Here is a 15,954-nt window from a genome sequence, read left to right as displayed (position 1 = left end):
GGTCCCGGAGGAGGTAGCCTCCCTCTGCGGCGCTCCGGAAAGAGGTGAAAAAGCGTTGTGTGATTGATTTGGCCCTAAAGAGAAAGACAAGCCTTGTTGATGGGGGCGGGGGGGAAGAGCCAAAGTAGTACCTGCACCCGTGTCTTCACTGCATGGCTCTTGCCAGTGCATGAGCTGTGAGCACCAGGCACATACCTCCAGCTTCCCCTCTACAGGCTCCCTCAAGGCTCTGCCTGGTCCATACCAAGCTCAAAGCTCTGGTATCTTATGAAAGAAGGAAAAGAGATCTTGGGGTGATATTAAAGACAGGACCGAGCAGACCCCTGCCTTGTGACCACTAAGGCTTGAAATCCCGTCTGTCCCCTACGGCTTCTAAGCTCGCTAGAGCCCATGTTCCCCCACTACCTGCCCCAGGGAGACCTGAAACCAGGCTCAGGGTCTCACCGTTGCCTGAGAGCATGCTGCGGTTCATGCCTGGGCTGGGGGGTGCTGGCTTCAATCCGGACTGTTGGAAAAAGCAGAGGTTTTTATCACCATGATTAATGCAGCAGGGCAGCTTTGGGGAAAATGCAGTTTGGCGCTTGCTCCCTGGTAGCAAGGCCGATCTATGAAGTTGCTCCTGTCCTAAAGCAGACAGTGGGAATCTGTCTGGTGCTAATGAAAATCGATTAAGCAAACCCCCACAGCAGGCAGAAATAAGGCCTTTTGTCCTGGGTATCCCTTTGACAGATTTCAGGGCATCTGAGGTGGCAAGTTGGCCATTTTCTTGGCTTCACCAATTTGATAGAAAGGCCAAAAATAAGACAAATTTTTATAGAGCAGAACCTGAAAGTAAACTATAAATCCCACACCTCTCCTGTGCAGTGCAGGGCCAAACTCCCTCGTGACATAAATGCAGCCAGCATGCAGGCGGAATGGAAGCGAGGCTCTTTGGGGACCCACAGCAGTGCCATGGGGGGCAGTGTTTCCATACGAGCTCTTCCCCCATTAATTCAATTCTCCTGTCCTTACTAGAGCAGACAGATGGCACCAAGCATGGCCAGAAAAGCCAGCAAAACCCTGGCCATGCTGAAAAGGAGCTACTCCTGCCACTGTCTGTTCCTGTGGGACCTTTGGGAGGGGTGCTGGGTCTCTGCCCTGTCAGAGCAGCCGGGATGGAGTATCTGCTGCCAGTCTGACGCCACAGGAGGCACAACTTTGGGCAATTTAATGCCCAGTGAAAATGACAGCCTGTTTAACCCTTGCCAGACGGAGATTTCTCACACTGCTTGACCACTAAATGTTTAAATCCATCTTCTAAGAATGAATCCATCTTCCCAGGCTCCAGAACAAGTTGCTCTTAAGCCACACGTGGCTGCTTCTGTTTCAGAGCTTCTGCACTCAAAGGCTCAGTCTGGTTTCCTTTCAACACCTCTACCAGCAGACCTTAGCTTGTCCGCAGAGGCTCCTGAACATCCATCCCGAGACCACAGCACAACGAACTCAGTGCTCAGGTAGTATTTGGAGATTGCATTTGAACCAGCCATTCTGTTTTGGGAGATGTGAGGGGTAACCATTGCTGTTGACAATCGGGGAGATGTGAGGGGTAACCATTGCTATTGGCCATCACTGCAGCTGAGCTAGCAAGTTGTTTGGGTGGCTTGATGATGAGTTATAAACCTAAAACCAGAGTTCCCATCAATCACCACAGAAGCTTGTGCAGGTGTTTTTCAGCTGTGCTACTGATTCCCTGTATACTCCTGGTTAGGATCCTATTTACTCTTTACGTTCCCAGGTAGGAAATCATAGAAGCATAGAATAGGTTGGAGAATTCCAACCGTTAACCCAGCACTGCCAAGTCCACCGCTAAATCATGTTCCTGAGCCCCTCATCCACACATCTTTTCAATATCCCCAGGGATGGTGACTCCCCCACCTCTCTGGGCAGCCCGTTCCTGACAGCCCTTTCAAGGAAGAAATTTTTCCTAATATCCAATCTAAACCTCCCCTGGTACAACTTGAGGCCATTTCCTCTTGTACTCTCACTTGTCACAAGAGACCAACCCCCCCATCTCTCTGCACTCTCAGGCAGTTGCAGAGAGCGATCAGGTCTCCCCTGAGCCTCCTCTTCTCCAGGCTGAACACCCCCAGCTCCCTCAGCCCCTCCTCACAGGACTTGTGCTCCAGACCCTTCCCCAGCTCCGTTCCCTTCTCTGGGCACACTCCAGCCCCTCAGTGTCTTTCTTGGGGTGAGGGGCCCAAAACTGACCCCAGGATTCGAGGTGCAGCCTCACCAGTGCCCAGCACAGGGGGACAATCCCTGCCCTGGTCCTGCTGGCCACCCTGTTCCTGATGCAGGCCAGGATGGCGTTGGCCTTCTTGGCCCCCTGGGCACACTGCTGGCTCACATCCATCCGGCTGTCGACCAGCACCCCCAGGTCCTTTTCCCCCGGGCAGCTTTCCAGCCCCTTGTCCCCAAGCCTGCAGCGTTGCAGGGGGTTGTGGTGACCCAAGTGCAGGACCCGGCACTCGGCCTTGTTGAACCTCACACAGTTGGCCTCAGCCCATCGATCCAGATCCCTCTGTCCAGATCCCTCTGTAGAACCTATAGAATCATAGAACCGTGTAGGTTGGAAAAGACCTTTTAAGATTATCAAGTCCAACTGTTAACTAAAGTGAAATGAAGGACCAGAGCTTCTCTGTCTCACAGTAAATGCTGAAGCTAAATTCCATAACATCCGTACAGCCCTGCAAGCCAGAGAGCTGCAGGTACTACAGCACCCATCTTCCTCTAAAATGACAGTCGAGCAGCTTTCCTGTCTGCACCATGTTATGGATCTTTGCTTCCTGTGGAGCAGCCCGAAAAGCTGAGCTCAGCACCCCCATTTTGATACAGGGTAGGTGCTGAATACCTGTTTCTGGCTGGCTAGCACAGCTGTATGAGCCACTGTTTAGGGTGCCAGGCAAGAGTAATGCAGCCTGAGTTATTCCTGTGGCTCTGCCATGGGTTTGTTTGGAGTCGGTAATTTAACCTTACCGCACACTGCTGTTTCTCAGCTGTACAACAGGGCTGGCAATGCCTGTCTATCTACAGATGCAGAGGGTTGCTGTTAATATTTGGCCAAGACCTGTGAAGTACTGCTTTAAATCTAATCTGAAGGGTCTTCCACAAATCCATTTCACGTGGATTTGTTTCCTCTCTCCTTGCTAACCACGTGTCAAAGAGCCAGTTTAAACATATGTCTCCTATAGACTTTGCTCATCAATGGGGCTTGTGCAGTTTGGCAGCAGTTTAGCCAACTGCATGGGCTCATGCACAAAGGGAATGTCTGCAAAACACGCTGCCCTAGCTGAAGTCTGGCTTGTTGGAATATACAACGGTTTGTTTTACAAATTTCCTTATTATATGGTCCCATTTGCTCTTCTGATGAGGCTGCTGAGGTCAGAGGAAGGGCTCGAGCCAGCAGTCTCCTGGCTTGCAGCAAAGGCTGGTGGTCCCAAGGCTCCTGACTCTCTGCCCCCTTCTCCCTGTCAGGCAGCCCAAAGCTTCTTATAGCACAGTCATCAAAGGATGGGGTGAAAAAGTTTGTCATCAGCTCTGATGTAGGGGCTGGATAAACTCAGGCAGTTTGGACAGGTCCTGTCCCACCACGTTAGCTGGGACTGTGGATTATGCTTTATCATTAGCCCTGGAGAAGGATTTAATGAGCTGGAAGAGCAGAGAGGTATCAGTGCCTGCTTGCCACAGGCTGTGGGCTCATGGTGAAGTGTAAGGTGTTGGGCAGGTAGGAAGATGAAAATGCCCCTTAAAAGCAAACCGTAGTGCTAGGAGAGGCCAGGAGCTGGTAGGGCAGTGGGGTTTGCTGCCATCCCCTTGCCCATTGGCTGCGTCTCCGCAGGAGCGATGGGCTGGAAACAGGTCTCAGCTCTGTCATGCTCAGGTGGCTCTTGGTTTTTGGGGTGGGCTTGTGTGAGAACCCTCCCTGGGTGAGAGCCCAGTTTTGCCCTCTTCTAGCAGGGCTCCTACCACCACCTTTTTGGAGTGGAAAGCAGTCATAGGCTGCCACTTGTTCCCCCTGGCAGAGCTCCTCTCGCCTTGCTGAAACACGAGCCAGGATCAGAGGGATCACTCCACCTGGATGCCCAATCTAGCTCTGTGCATCATGTTCAAATCGTGAAAACATAGCCCTACCCCATTTGGCCATGGGCCTTCCAACCATGACCGGGACCGAGCCCCTGGTTAGCACTGGGTCACAATCCTCAAGCTTTGGGCACTTACCCCGGGGAAACGGAGCGAGGGTGCTGCTGCTTCAGCCAGGATCACATGCCGCGCCGTAAGAGGATCCATTTCCAAAGCATGGAGATGCTTCCGGCAAGGCTCTTTCAGTGTTGTTTTACACTAGAAGCTTTTGACAGCATGGGGCTGTGCCCACCACCCTAGAGGCAAGGCGCTGTGGGGCACCAGTCCCGTGTAAAGTCTCCCCAGGGACCGGCAGGATGTCAGGTCTTTGCATGGTGCCAGTGGATGGAAGCAGGGGACGGCCCCAGTCAGTTCAGCAGTACAATACGATTTACAGCAAGCAAGTTTCTCAAGACATCCGCAAGGACAGAGCTTCGTTGAGCATCATATATACACAGACAGCAGAGGAGGCCGGGCTGAGCCCTCCACTACTGTGAAGCAGTCAGGGATGGACTCTCGGGGTGGGGAAAAAGGATCACTGGTTTGCTCTTACATACTGTACATGTATCTATTAATAGCCCCTTGGCATTTGATGTTCACAGCCAGTTTCCTTTAACAGTGAGCGTAAAAAGGAGGCAAAATATCTTCAGCTACTTCCTCTGGGGATGGGAGAGAAAGCAACATCTCACACTCCCCCGGCTCAGCTGCCTGCCCAGGTGCCACCTTCGCCAGGGATGTCTCTTTCTCCCAGCATCCTCATCCTCATCATCAGCCGGGCACTGCGTGCTGGCCAGGGCCAGTCCTAACCCACGCCGTGCTCGCCCCATCTCCGCTGCTCACTGGGATCAGTGCAAGTCTCCGTCGGCTGCTCTGCACCTCCGCTCCGCTGGACGGGCAGATGAACCGGGTTCAAACAGAAGGAAACAAAACAAAAGGGAGAAGAAGAAAGACAAAGGGTAATGAAAAGGTCCATGGCCCACAGCTGCCAAAGGAAATCTCTCGCCGTGTTTCTCTGAACATACTTGTCCCAGCCACTACAGCTGCTGTGGGATCCCCTGTTCCTTGTAGCCTGTGAGGAGGGAGGGGAAGGGAACATGATTAGTTTTAATTCCTAACAAGGACCCTCGGCGAGGCTCAAGCGAGCCATGAATACCAGGGAGTATCTGGGTCTGTCACGGGCACCCTCGTGGCAAGGCTGGCCAGGGCAGGCTCAGCCCGGTGAGCTGTCCTGTCTTGCGTTAGCCAATGTCTGCCCCAAGCAACTACGGGGTGCAGCCACCTTCCTGGGCACAGCGATGGGGCTGCCAGCGGCCAGCCTCGCCGCTGCGGCGCCTGCCGGCCTTCGGAGACCGTGTGGGCAGAAGCACGTCTGCTTGGAGAGGTCATCAAGGTGTGGTAGGTACCTGCCACCACTAAGTACAGTACAGCCCAATAACCTGGCACTTTTATGCAAATGATGCATTTTCTGCCTAAATCGTTCTGTATCAGAGCAGGTTTTTCTGCAGCCCAGGGGGAATGCTTGCCCTTGGATATTGCTCCTGAGACACTGCGGCTCCCAAGCGCTGCCCCTGGCAGCTTGCTGGTCGTGCAGCCAGCACACTCACACCCCTACGTGCAATCTGTGTCTGAACCTCATCTTTCCAGAGGACTGCCAGGTAGGAGGAAGCTGGTTTCATTCATCCACTTTTCCGTTCCCATCCCAGCTTTTGCTAACCGAGCTCTCCAGCATAACCAGTTCGCACTGGGGCTTGCAGAGGTGACCAAACATCTCTCGGAGGAGGAGGGGGCATCTTTAATCGCAGGCTGACATGACAGAGTTCAAACACAGACTTTGGGATGCCTCTGTGGGCCCTTTCCCTAAAGATATTCTCACTGCCTTGTTATGCACTTGCTCTGCTCCAGCCCAGCAGAACTACAGGTGCTTTTGTCAGGGCACAGCAGCCGTCCGGCGGGACTGGAGAAATCAGAGCTTTCCAGCAGCAAAGCCAGTGGCACTGGGGAACTGCCCGAGCCCTCCTCCTTCACCCATTCTCTTGTTCCCCCGGCCCTGGGGTCTAATGCACCTCCTGACCAAGGCAGCGAAGCCCTCGTGGGGGACTCTGTGTTGGCTCACGTTTGGCCCCAGCCAACACCGGGGCCCTGCAGTGCTGCAGTCACAGGGATGCTGCAAGGGTTAAAGCAGCCTGTCCTGCTGCTTGTCACAGCTTCTCCGGGGACCAGGGCCCCACTTTATTTACTATCCCGTATGTAGTGGTTGAGGGGAGGCTGCAAATCCCATAGGGGAGGTCTCCTTCCCCCAGGGGAGGTAGGGCAGGGATGGAGAGCACCCACAGCTCTTTCACTGACACAGGATCACGAGAAAAATACTGGGGTTTTTAGCTCATTCCTAGATGGTTGCAATGGCTGTACCATTCTTTCTTTTTAAGAGAAGCTGGGATTGTTATTTTGATAGTATCAATGCGAAAGATCTCCTTTTTACAAGAAGCAAACAAACCGTCCTTACCTGCACTGCTTGCCACAGTGAAGATCTTTCAACTAGAAGCCTTTTAAAAATCTGGAGGTTTTTTTTTTCCCCCTTTGTTTAACAACGTAAGTAGCCTGTCATTTTTATTTTTTGAATTTCAAAGGAGTCTCAAATTTCACATCCCAGCAGAATGCTTAATTCTTCACTTTTCCATTGACGCTTTTTAATATTTCTTTCCAACCCTTATGTCGGGCTTCTCTAAGTCCCTTAAAAAAGCCGAATACAAAATACCAGCAGGTGCAACAACCCCTATCTTTAAGGGACTTTTTGCTGAACTAAGAATGGCCTTGGCAGATGAACTTTGCTGTACTTTGGAAAAATCCACACATTCACCCAGCCTTGGCAGTCTGGATCTCCTGCTGCTAAACAAGCACAGGGAATAGAGGAGATTAACAACACTTATCAGCATGTATTACCCTGTACCGGGCTGCTGCCCATCCTGTGCAGCTGAACAGAAAGACTCTTACCTCTTTCAAACAGCTTTTTCTAGGGGAGGGGAAATGATTTCTTATGCATTTATGTTGTCAGTGTGAGTCAGCTCTGAAGGCAAGATGAGCTAGTTGGAAACCTGTTAATATGGGTTTGTCTACAGCATTGGTTTAGGGAGCACAGTTAGAAAAATACCCAAAAACCAACCACAAGGACCAGAGAGTTGGGGAATGCCATAAATCCTTAGCTAAAGTAAGCAAGCGAGGTTATGCTTACACTAACTTGCCTGCATTGCCATGATTTTTATAAAGTAAGCCAAAAGATGACCTGTCCTCTGCTAAACTTATTTATTAAATAGTTCATATATGAAAATAGTTATTGCATTACTTGCAAAGGAATAGCTATTCTGTATGAAACAGTTTTATGTTAGTGTGTCTGCAATACAGTTAAGGTGCAGTCCTGCAAAGCAGACAGCTCTGGGGTCAAGACTAAGTTGGTCTGAATGTCTGTGCACAAAATCTCTGAGTTAATCAAGTTTGCCTGAAATTGCACTTCTTCTGTAAACCACTGCAAGTAAGGTTTGGGGGAAAAAGAAACCAGTCTGTGCACAGGCTGTCCTACCGGGACTGGGTCCATGTGGAGGGTGGCCTCAGGATGATCTCGGGGCTGAAATAGGTCCCTGCCCTGCTCCAAGGGTAAGGGCAGCCTGAGGGGCATTTCCACACTGGCTGGAGAACATGTCCCCGGGGCTGTACGGCCACAGGACAGACACAGAGACAGGCGGACACAATGCACGTACAGGCACATGGCTGGACTTGGGCTGGGTGCAGGCAGCATCAGCCAAAGTGAATCCCAAACGGCTTGCCCTGGCTGAGCACACACTGCTCTTCGTGGGGAACTGCCCCAGGGTGTGAGGAGGAGGAGGAGGAAGAACAGAAACAAACTTACCTTGTGAAACTTTGATGGTGAACAAAAGGAGGCAAAGGAACATGAAAGAAAGAGAGAGGGAGAAATGTAACTGTAGACGATATATCCGAAACACATGGAGAACCAGAAAAGAACGAATAAACTGGGGCTGCAGAGTAAACAGAGGACAGCTGCTTTGCCACCAGACATTCACGCCAGGACTACACGTTACTTAAAATCCTTGTACCTGAAGCGGATCATTTCATTTGGGGCTCTTGTTTAAAGAGGATGGGGGAACCCTCACCTGCTTTCCAGCTCACCAGCCCCAAGCTAGACAGGCTCTGGATGTCGATGCTCCCACACACGCTTTCCTCTGGGACATTGCGATTTCATGGCTTTGGCTGAAGGGGAGCCGCTGAAGGAAGGCAGCAAACGACATCACAGCGTACCGGATGGCACACGGCATGCTGTTCACTGTCTGAGAGCTGGGAAAGCGACACCTGATGGCTTTTTGGCAGTTTTGCTGCTGAGTTTGCTTGTGCCCGCAGATAACTCACAACTGCGGTGTGCCTCAGCCCGGCTGGGTGCTGCAAACCCTGTATTTAACATCCCTACCACACTTTAAGAACTTAACTTATCGTGGCATTTGGTAGGAAACTGCAAAAAAGGGTATTTTAACTACTTTCCTAAGGTATAATTTGGCTGATGGCTCTGTTTAGATCTAAAAACATAAAAAAAAGTAGTTTTAAGTGGGCAATTTGTCCAATGCATTTCCATCATCTCATGAAGGGTTACCAGCTGCTTTGGGGTGCTGTTCTCTTCCAAGTCTCTCCCTTTCCTTCCCAGGGCAGCTGCGCTACCTACCCTGGCAGGGGCCATGAGAGGCGGCTTGACGATGCTTTCCCAAACCCCTTGAAGCCCGAGCATACAGGCAATCACCTGCTGCTGCTTCTGGCAAGGCCTGAGCGCCGTAATTAGCAAAGGAATGACAAGTGGATGGCATGTTTCCAGGTAATTTCTTATTGCTGGCCAGCAATCAGCCCCTGAGAGTCAGCTGCCCGCTGCAGAAGCAGGGGCTGCAGGAGGGGTCCCCGTCCTGTGAAACCATGAGTGACAGCGCTTTTGCTCGTCCGTAGGCATAGCCACCCAAGTCGTTAATTCAGGGGACAGAAGCTGAGCAAGGGCTTCCTTCAGACAGCAGGCTTGACTTTGTGGCTGTGTTCATCAGAGGGGAAACAACGCCTGGACAGAGAGTCCCTGACTTACTGTCCCCCATGCCACCTCAGAGTGACGTTAGTATATTGATTTCTGTGGTATTTCTGTCAAGAAATGGCACAAAACCTTGTATAACAAGCTCTGATCAGCTAGGGAGTTCCTGGAAAGGCCATTGCCCTGCGTTCATTCTGCACAGCGCAGCTAACGAAGCCACGTACTGCGTGGACCGGGGACAAGGTGTGCCTTTAGCAGAGGGAAACTTGCCCGGAAAGCCTTAGGAGGCTCCTTTTCCAGTTGGCCTTGGCCAGCTCATTAGCTGTGTTTTGCCTCGGCTCTGTGCCTCGTCCCCACAGCCGGGGGTTCGAGGAGATCCCCCCCCCCCAGCCACAACCAAGGGCAGCTGGATATTTGCAGTGGCAAGGGGAAATTTTTTCTTTTTTTCAAAATAATTAAATGCTTCTTTTTAATCTACCTTTGCCTTCAGACAGCAGGTACAGTGAAGGACGGTTCCCAAAGCCATATGGCTGCTTAAAGAAGATGTCTGTGGCGTCTAATAGGGCCAGCTGGCAATCCATTTAAATTAGCAGAGATAATGCCCCATGCCATTGTGCTGCCAAAAGTAATTAAGTGTGACAGCAAAACTGCATTCAATTAATCTTCCTTCTGGGATATATCCTGCTAAAGGGCACCTTACAGGAGATGAGGGCTGGGGGGGGACCCCCCCGAGGTCAGTCAGTCTCTTCCCGTGTCCTACCTCGCTCCTGACAGATGCAGGGCTACCTGCTCTTGGGGTCCTCCAGTGGCAGACAGGGCAGATCCTGCCATGCCACCTCTTCAGCATTTTCACCTTACTGAAAAATGTCTCCTGATTTCCACAGAGATCTTTCCTGCTGTTATTTAAGTCTGTCTTAAGCTAAACTACTGCCCTCTCACGTCTACTAGGCTGCAAACCTCTTCATTGCCTGCCATCTCACTGTCCTCTGGGCTCTCTCCAGGTTGTCCACATGAAGTACAGCCTCCGAAGCCAGCCACAAACCTCAGCACAGCTTTACGTGTGCCGAGAAAGGCAAGGGGACCAGTTAGTGCCCTCCAGGCTCTGCTCCTACCTGCCTGGGCGGTGTTTGTTCCCTCCACAGCAATGTACTCCTGTGCAGCTCGTGACTCACTGCAGCCACCACATCCTTCTCTGAAAAACAAGTTGTTCCCTCGAGTGTATTTATGCAGTTGATTAATTCTTCCTTAGTGTCTTGGGCTTGTGACTACTGAATAAAATTAATTTTTTTCAGACCATTTCTTCAGTTTGCCTGAATCCCTGTAGCCGCCATCGGTGCGGGGCTGGTATGTCCCTTCTCCGGTCCATCACCAAGCCATGAATGACTATACTGGGCAGAGCTGGATTCAGGAGAGACCTTGGAACACACCTCTCCTTCTACCTTTCCCATTTGGGCAAATGCATTTAAAAAACAGTTCTCAAGCGTCTTGTCACCCAGGCCACGTCTCCCTGGCTTGCTGGTAGGAACGGTGTGTGAGACAGTGTCAGCGCTTGGAAGTGGGGAGGGATGGCTGACCGCCACTCACAAAATGAATCCCTCTGCCACAGGAGGGAACCAGGCCAGTCTGACACAGCTCTGGACAAACCCAGGTGGACTTTGTTTCTTTTTATTTTCTAAATGCATGCAAGTCACTTGTTTGATTACTTCTTCCAGGAATTGACGTATACCTGACTGGCCTATAATTCTTCTGCTTTTCCCCTTGTTGAAAGCAGTATGACATTATCCCCTAAGTTCTCTCCTTGGAGCACGCTCCCTCTTTTTAATGGCTGAGAATTAGCACTGGAAGATGAAAAGCTGCAACGAGCTTCCCTAACTCCCACCCAGCTGTCTACCAGCTAACAGACAGGCAGGCCCTGAGCTGGGGAGCAAGGCACTCATCCCTCAGGGAAAGCTGGCCCAGCTGCTTCCCACCCTTCTCCTCACCTTCTCCCCCATCAGCTTAGACATCACCCACTGTGCCCTGCCCCTAGCCCATCAAAATCGCAGGGCACCCTCCCAGGGATGCATGGAATCGACCATTCCAAGGTGAGGAAGACTAGGAGCGGGCAGTAATTTCACGGGTTTTTAACTATTTCCCACCTGCAAGCGGATTCAAGTTGCAATGGTGTACCGTTTCTGTCCCCAAGCTGCACACAACCAAACCCAACTAAAGCAAACTGTTTCCTGGCGTGTTGTTAAATGAAATACCTTATTTTTAAGTCGTTGCTTTTTCTTAACATGAAAAAAACAAACTCTTTGGATTCTGACAGGGCTGTTTGATCCAGCTGGGAACAACTGATCATTTCTGATATTTGTGTTGATTGAAAAATGAGTTTTTGCTTTTATTCTCCATCAATCAAGAGCTGCTTTATTTAGCCATTATTTTCCCTCCATGGTGAGTAAACGTAAAACCCAGATATTTAATGAAACAGCAAGAAAATGCCAAGGGCTGCAACTTGTCAGAGCATATATAGCTGGTTAACATGAGACACGTTGACCCCTCTTACCCTTCCCTACTGCCACCAGAGGGGCCGGGATGAAATACTGTGGCTGTGCTTAGGGATCTCTTGGTCTGAGCATCCCCAACACATGCTGCTCACCCACCCTCTGCCTCCCAAACCAGTGCAGTCCAGCCAGGTGCAGGGAACAGCTTTGGGGTGATAATTCCAAGCTGTAAGGTTTTCCCCAGCAACCAAACTGGAAAACCAGTAAGACGCTCCTGGAGGACATACATGAACAGGACAATGGAGAGAAGCAAGGCACAGTTTCAGCTGTAGCTCTATCTGGCCAGATGTTTTCTTGCCTCTCCCCGCAGCTGCAGAACCACATGCGGAGGCTGTCCAGCAGCGGAACAGCAGAAGAGCGTATGATGATGAACATGTAATTATGGGATTACACACAAATTGGGCAGGATCTTAAAGACACCTCACAGATGTACACCAATTCACAGTTTAACCTCAGGAATAACTTGGGCTACCCCTGCTCTGCATGTATGTCTGGGAGGAAACTGCAGGTGGTTTGCCAGGAAAAACCAAAGGCAGTGCTGCCTTCGTCCTGAGGAAAGCCTTTTGCCTTGTTCAGGATTTCAATATCCATCATTTGCTCTGCATGGAGATTGCCCTTAGCCTGTAAATAGAAGCTGGCTCAGGAATTAGCAGGTGTTTTGGAGGGAAGGTTTAACCCCTGGGTTTGGCAGCTGAGGATGTGCACCGGTTTCCTGCTGGTTTTTCTAATTCATCCATTTTGGCAGGTGCTTGGCAATTTCCCGAGATCCTCTCTGCCATGCAGCCACAGTTGTCATCAGCAGAGATGACGAAGTGGAGCGCCTTCAAACCAGAAAGGAAAAGCTGCTGGTAAGACTCTCTCTGGGACAAGAGCTTGCTTTTAGGAGCTGCCTGCCCTGCTAGACTGAAGGGTCTCAGACCTATTTGGTTTGGGGCAATGCCCACCGGCCGTGCCAGCCTTTGGAAAGGAGTGGGGTCTTGCAGATGCAATCAGCACCCATAGATGTGGGCTGCTTCTGGCTTTGGAGGCGAGGTGAGACTGTCACCTTAATTCTCTGTGATATGGTACGGGTATGATACAACTTTTACACCAGTAGAAGTCTTCAGCAGATAAAGCTACAAGAGCCTGCATTCTGGATTGGTAATACATATTAACTGGGTGACCTTAATGATGTGTGTTTGAAAAAGGGTTCCTCTCTTATCCCTCTAGACTAACATTTTGGAGGCTCCTTAAAGGGTGTAGGGGAAATCCTTCTAGGAGTAGCTCAGCAGTCCTGCTCAGCCTAAGAACTTGGTGTGAAGCACGAAACAAAGCCTTTGGGTAAATGTGTTCCGGGAAAGGAAAGGGAGGGCCCAGGAGAGTCCCCAGGGCTTTTCTGGGGACAGCTGGCCCTGCGTGCTCCCTGGGAGCAGAACCAGCCTCACAGGGAGGTCTTGTTAACCAGAGAGATGCAGTCGGAGTCACAAGGGAAGGACGGCTTTCTCGTTCAAACACGCGCGCGGGTGCGACCAGGGCAGGAGGGGCTCCAGACAGCAGAGTTCACCGTGCTGGGGGGCCTCACCCCTTCCTGCACTTTTCATTTTATAAGGAGGAAAGGAAGGTCCTGACCCACGTGGTGGGATGAGAGACACTTCCAAATGTGTCACGGGCCCCATCCCAACTGCCTCCCAGCAATTCCTCTGCCTACTGTGTTTCTCACAGCCTTGCAGAGCCCATCCTGTGGCTCTTCTTCCCTACAGAGCAGTGTGATGGCTTGCAGGGGTGTTAGCTGGGACCCCGCAGCATGGCCAGGGAAGGCAGAAGTTGAGAGTGTGCTGTACTTACTTGCAAGAATGACCATGTCCATCCCCCAGAATATACTCATAATCCAGCCAACCATCACGATCGCCGTCAGGATCTGAATCAGAGCAGCAGCAATGTTCAGCCAGAAGACACAACACATGTGCCTGTCAGGGAGGTCGGTCCGGGCTCCGCACAGCACAGTGAAAGCGGATACAAATGTTCCTAGGGAGAGAGCAGCAACAAAGCACCCAGTGAAAGCCATGGCTTCATGCCAAATTCTTTCCCTCAGACCCACTTCTCATCGCAACCCACTTCTTGTTCTTCCATTGCAGTGCTGAAAAGCTGGAAACAGGGGGGTGCTAATGTGGCACTGCATCTCTTCACAATGCTATCCCCAGTTGGAAGTTGTTACCTGGGAGCATGTTTTAACAAAGCAGAAGCAGCTAAACCAGTGCTGGAGCCCAGTGACCAGGCATTGCAGCCCTCAGCTCTGCTTGAGACCAACTTACAAAACTTGCAAACACCCTTCAGGCTTCCTAAAACAGTTCAGATGAAGGGTCTTGCTGATGTACGAAAGTTAAAGCTGAGGGAAAGCAACTACATCACAGCAGCCTTTATAAAGGTTCTTCCTGAATTTACCATATTGGACAAGCCTGATCATTTATTCCCAGATGATGTCCCGGGGCCCATGGCTGGCTGAAACCTGCAGCTGGGGGAAGCCTTGTCTGTCCCATAACCAACCTGCAGAAACACACAGCACGGGCAAAGAGCAGAAGAAACTGTTTCTGATCCCTATAGTGTACGAGCTGTTGGCTGGGAGATTGTCACCTGAAGTAAGTACACATTTCAACACCTCCCATCATTATGAATTTTCTTTACAGCCTTCCAGAAGACCTCAACAGACAGAGAGAGCAGAAGGATCTGGTTAGGAACAAAATACCATTCTGTCTTGCATTGCTGGGATGGTGGAAGAGAGAATCTCCATTGCTGCCTCTTTTTTGGTGGGTCACAAGAAGAACAAGTGGTTAAGATGCTGAAATGCTGGAGAAGGCTGGCTACAGCCTATTTTTAATCTCCCCATCCTCTGCAGGCTTCAACTTCAGTGTCTTCCTAACACTCCACCAGCTCCTAAAACTCCACTTGTCTTCTGCCACTGGCTCAAACTGATTTTGTACTCCCACCAGCTCCCTTTACCACACGCCGAGCCAGGCAGGGAGCAGGACTGCAGCGGAGGGGAGTGGGTGAGCACTGCTGGGGCAGTGGGAGGCAGCCCTATGGCAGAGCATCACTGGCAGGGAGAGGGGCAGCGTCTTCTCCCTGTGAGAAATCCACACCCCCCCCAGCTTCATCCTCTGACTGTTCGGCTTTCACAGTCAGAGCTTCATCCCCTTATCCACCGAAACAAAAGGGTCTGCGCAGAGGAAAAGGCAAAATCATTTTAATCCCTAAGGATGTTGTGTAAGTCTCCCATTGTTTCTTAAAAGAAAGGCTGTCTTTTGCTCTGTGGCTTTGTATTCCATGTCTTTTGTGTCTGCCATGTGGGATTATGTGAGATTTCTGCCCCGCTTCACCTATCTTTTTCTTAGCGTCTCCAAAGCAGAAGGAAGCCTGGAATATTCCCCCATGCTTCCTGAAACTGCAAAGTTACACCACAGCACTCTCCGAGATTAAATATGGATTGAGGCAAGATCAGAAACTGTTTACATTTTCCCATTAGGATGCAAAATCTTGCCAAATGGAAATGCATGTCTCTAAAATGAAAATCTTCCCCTCTTGCCTTACCTTTAACTCTTCCAAGATGTGTTATAAAAAAGGTCATAAATGAGCAATAATTCTTAAGCTACAGCTTCAAATCCTTCCAGGGAAGCTTTTAAGATTTTGACATCACTAGAGTTGCTGAATTAGCTGATTAATCCCCTAAACACCAGTGACTAAGCTAATGTCTAGTCCCATTCAGAAGGGGATAAAGCAGACAAAGCAGTTAGGCTTCCCTCTCCGGACAGGGAGTTGATACAGGAACCAGGGTTAAAAATCCCTTGAACCTTGGCTTCTGATTCCCTCTTCAGGCCACTTGCCTACTCACAGGAGCCAATTCATTTTCCAGTGCCAGTGCATTTTCTTTATTAATTATGATTGGCTAATCTCTGAGAGGTTGTTGGCATTTTAAAAGACAAGACTTGAGACAAGCCGGCAGACATAGAATGGGAGTGGTTTTCCTCTAGTCCACATCCACTTTAAAATGTGAAGGAAAAGAAAGAGTCTTAAATGCATTTGTGATGGTTGTGACGGTTCCCCCTTAAGAAGCCATGGTAGTTACACATTGCCGAATATGGAAGCGTTTGCAACTGGAAGCAGAGGAGTGGAGAGGAGGAGGAGGAGGAAGGCAAGCAAGCCGCATCTGCT

At 50.5% G+C, this 15,954-nt stretch overlaps 1 protein-coding gene across 1 annotated transcript; it reads right to left on the bottom strand.

Moving 5' to 3' along the window:
- Positions 1-5,192: 5,192 nt before the first annotated feature.
- LOC104513694 (chromosome unknown open reading frame, human C1orf95) lies at positions 5,193-13,773 on the bottom strand (the record flags this gene model as incomplete). Its single annotated transcript, XM_010157138.1, has 3 exons — positions 5,193-5,227; positions 8,060-8,068; positions 13,594-13,773. Coding segments are annotated over 3 exons (224 nt in total), but the record flags the coding sequence as incomplete, so codon positions are not given.
- Positions 13,774-15,954: the final 2,181 nt, after the last annotated feature.

This window comes from Eurypyga helias, unplaced genomic scaffold (genome assembly GCF_000690775.1).
Source record: "Eurypyga helias isolate BGI_N326 unplaced genomic scaffold, ASM69077v1 scaffold21188, whole genome shotgun sequence".
NCBI classification, from domain to species: Eukaryota; Metazoa; Chordata; class Aves; order Eurypygiformes; family Eurypygidae; genus Eurypyga; species Eurypyga helias.
Note: the sequence above shows the minus strand (reverse complement) of the source record. Positions and strands in the feature narration are given on the sequence as shown.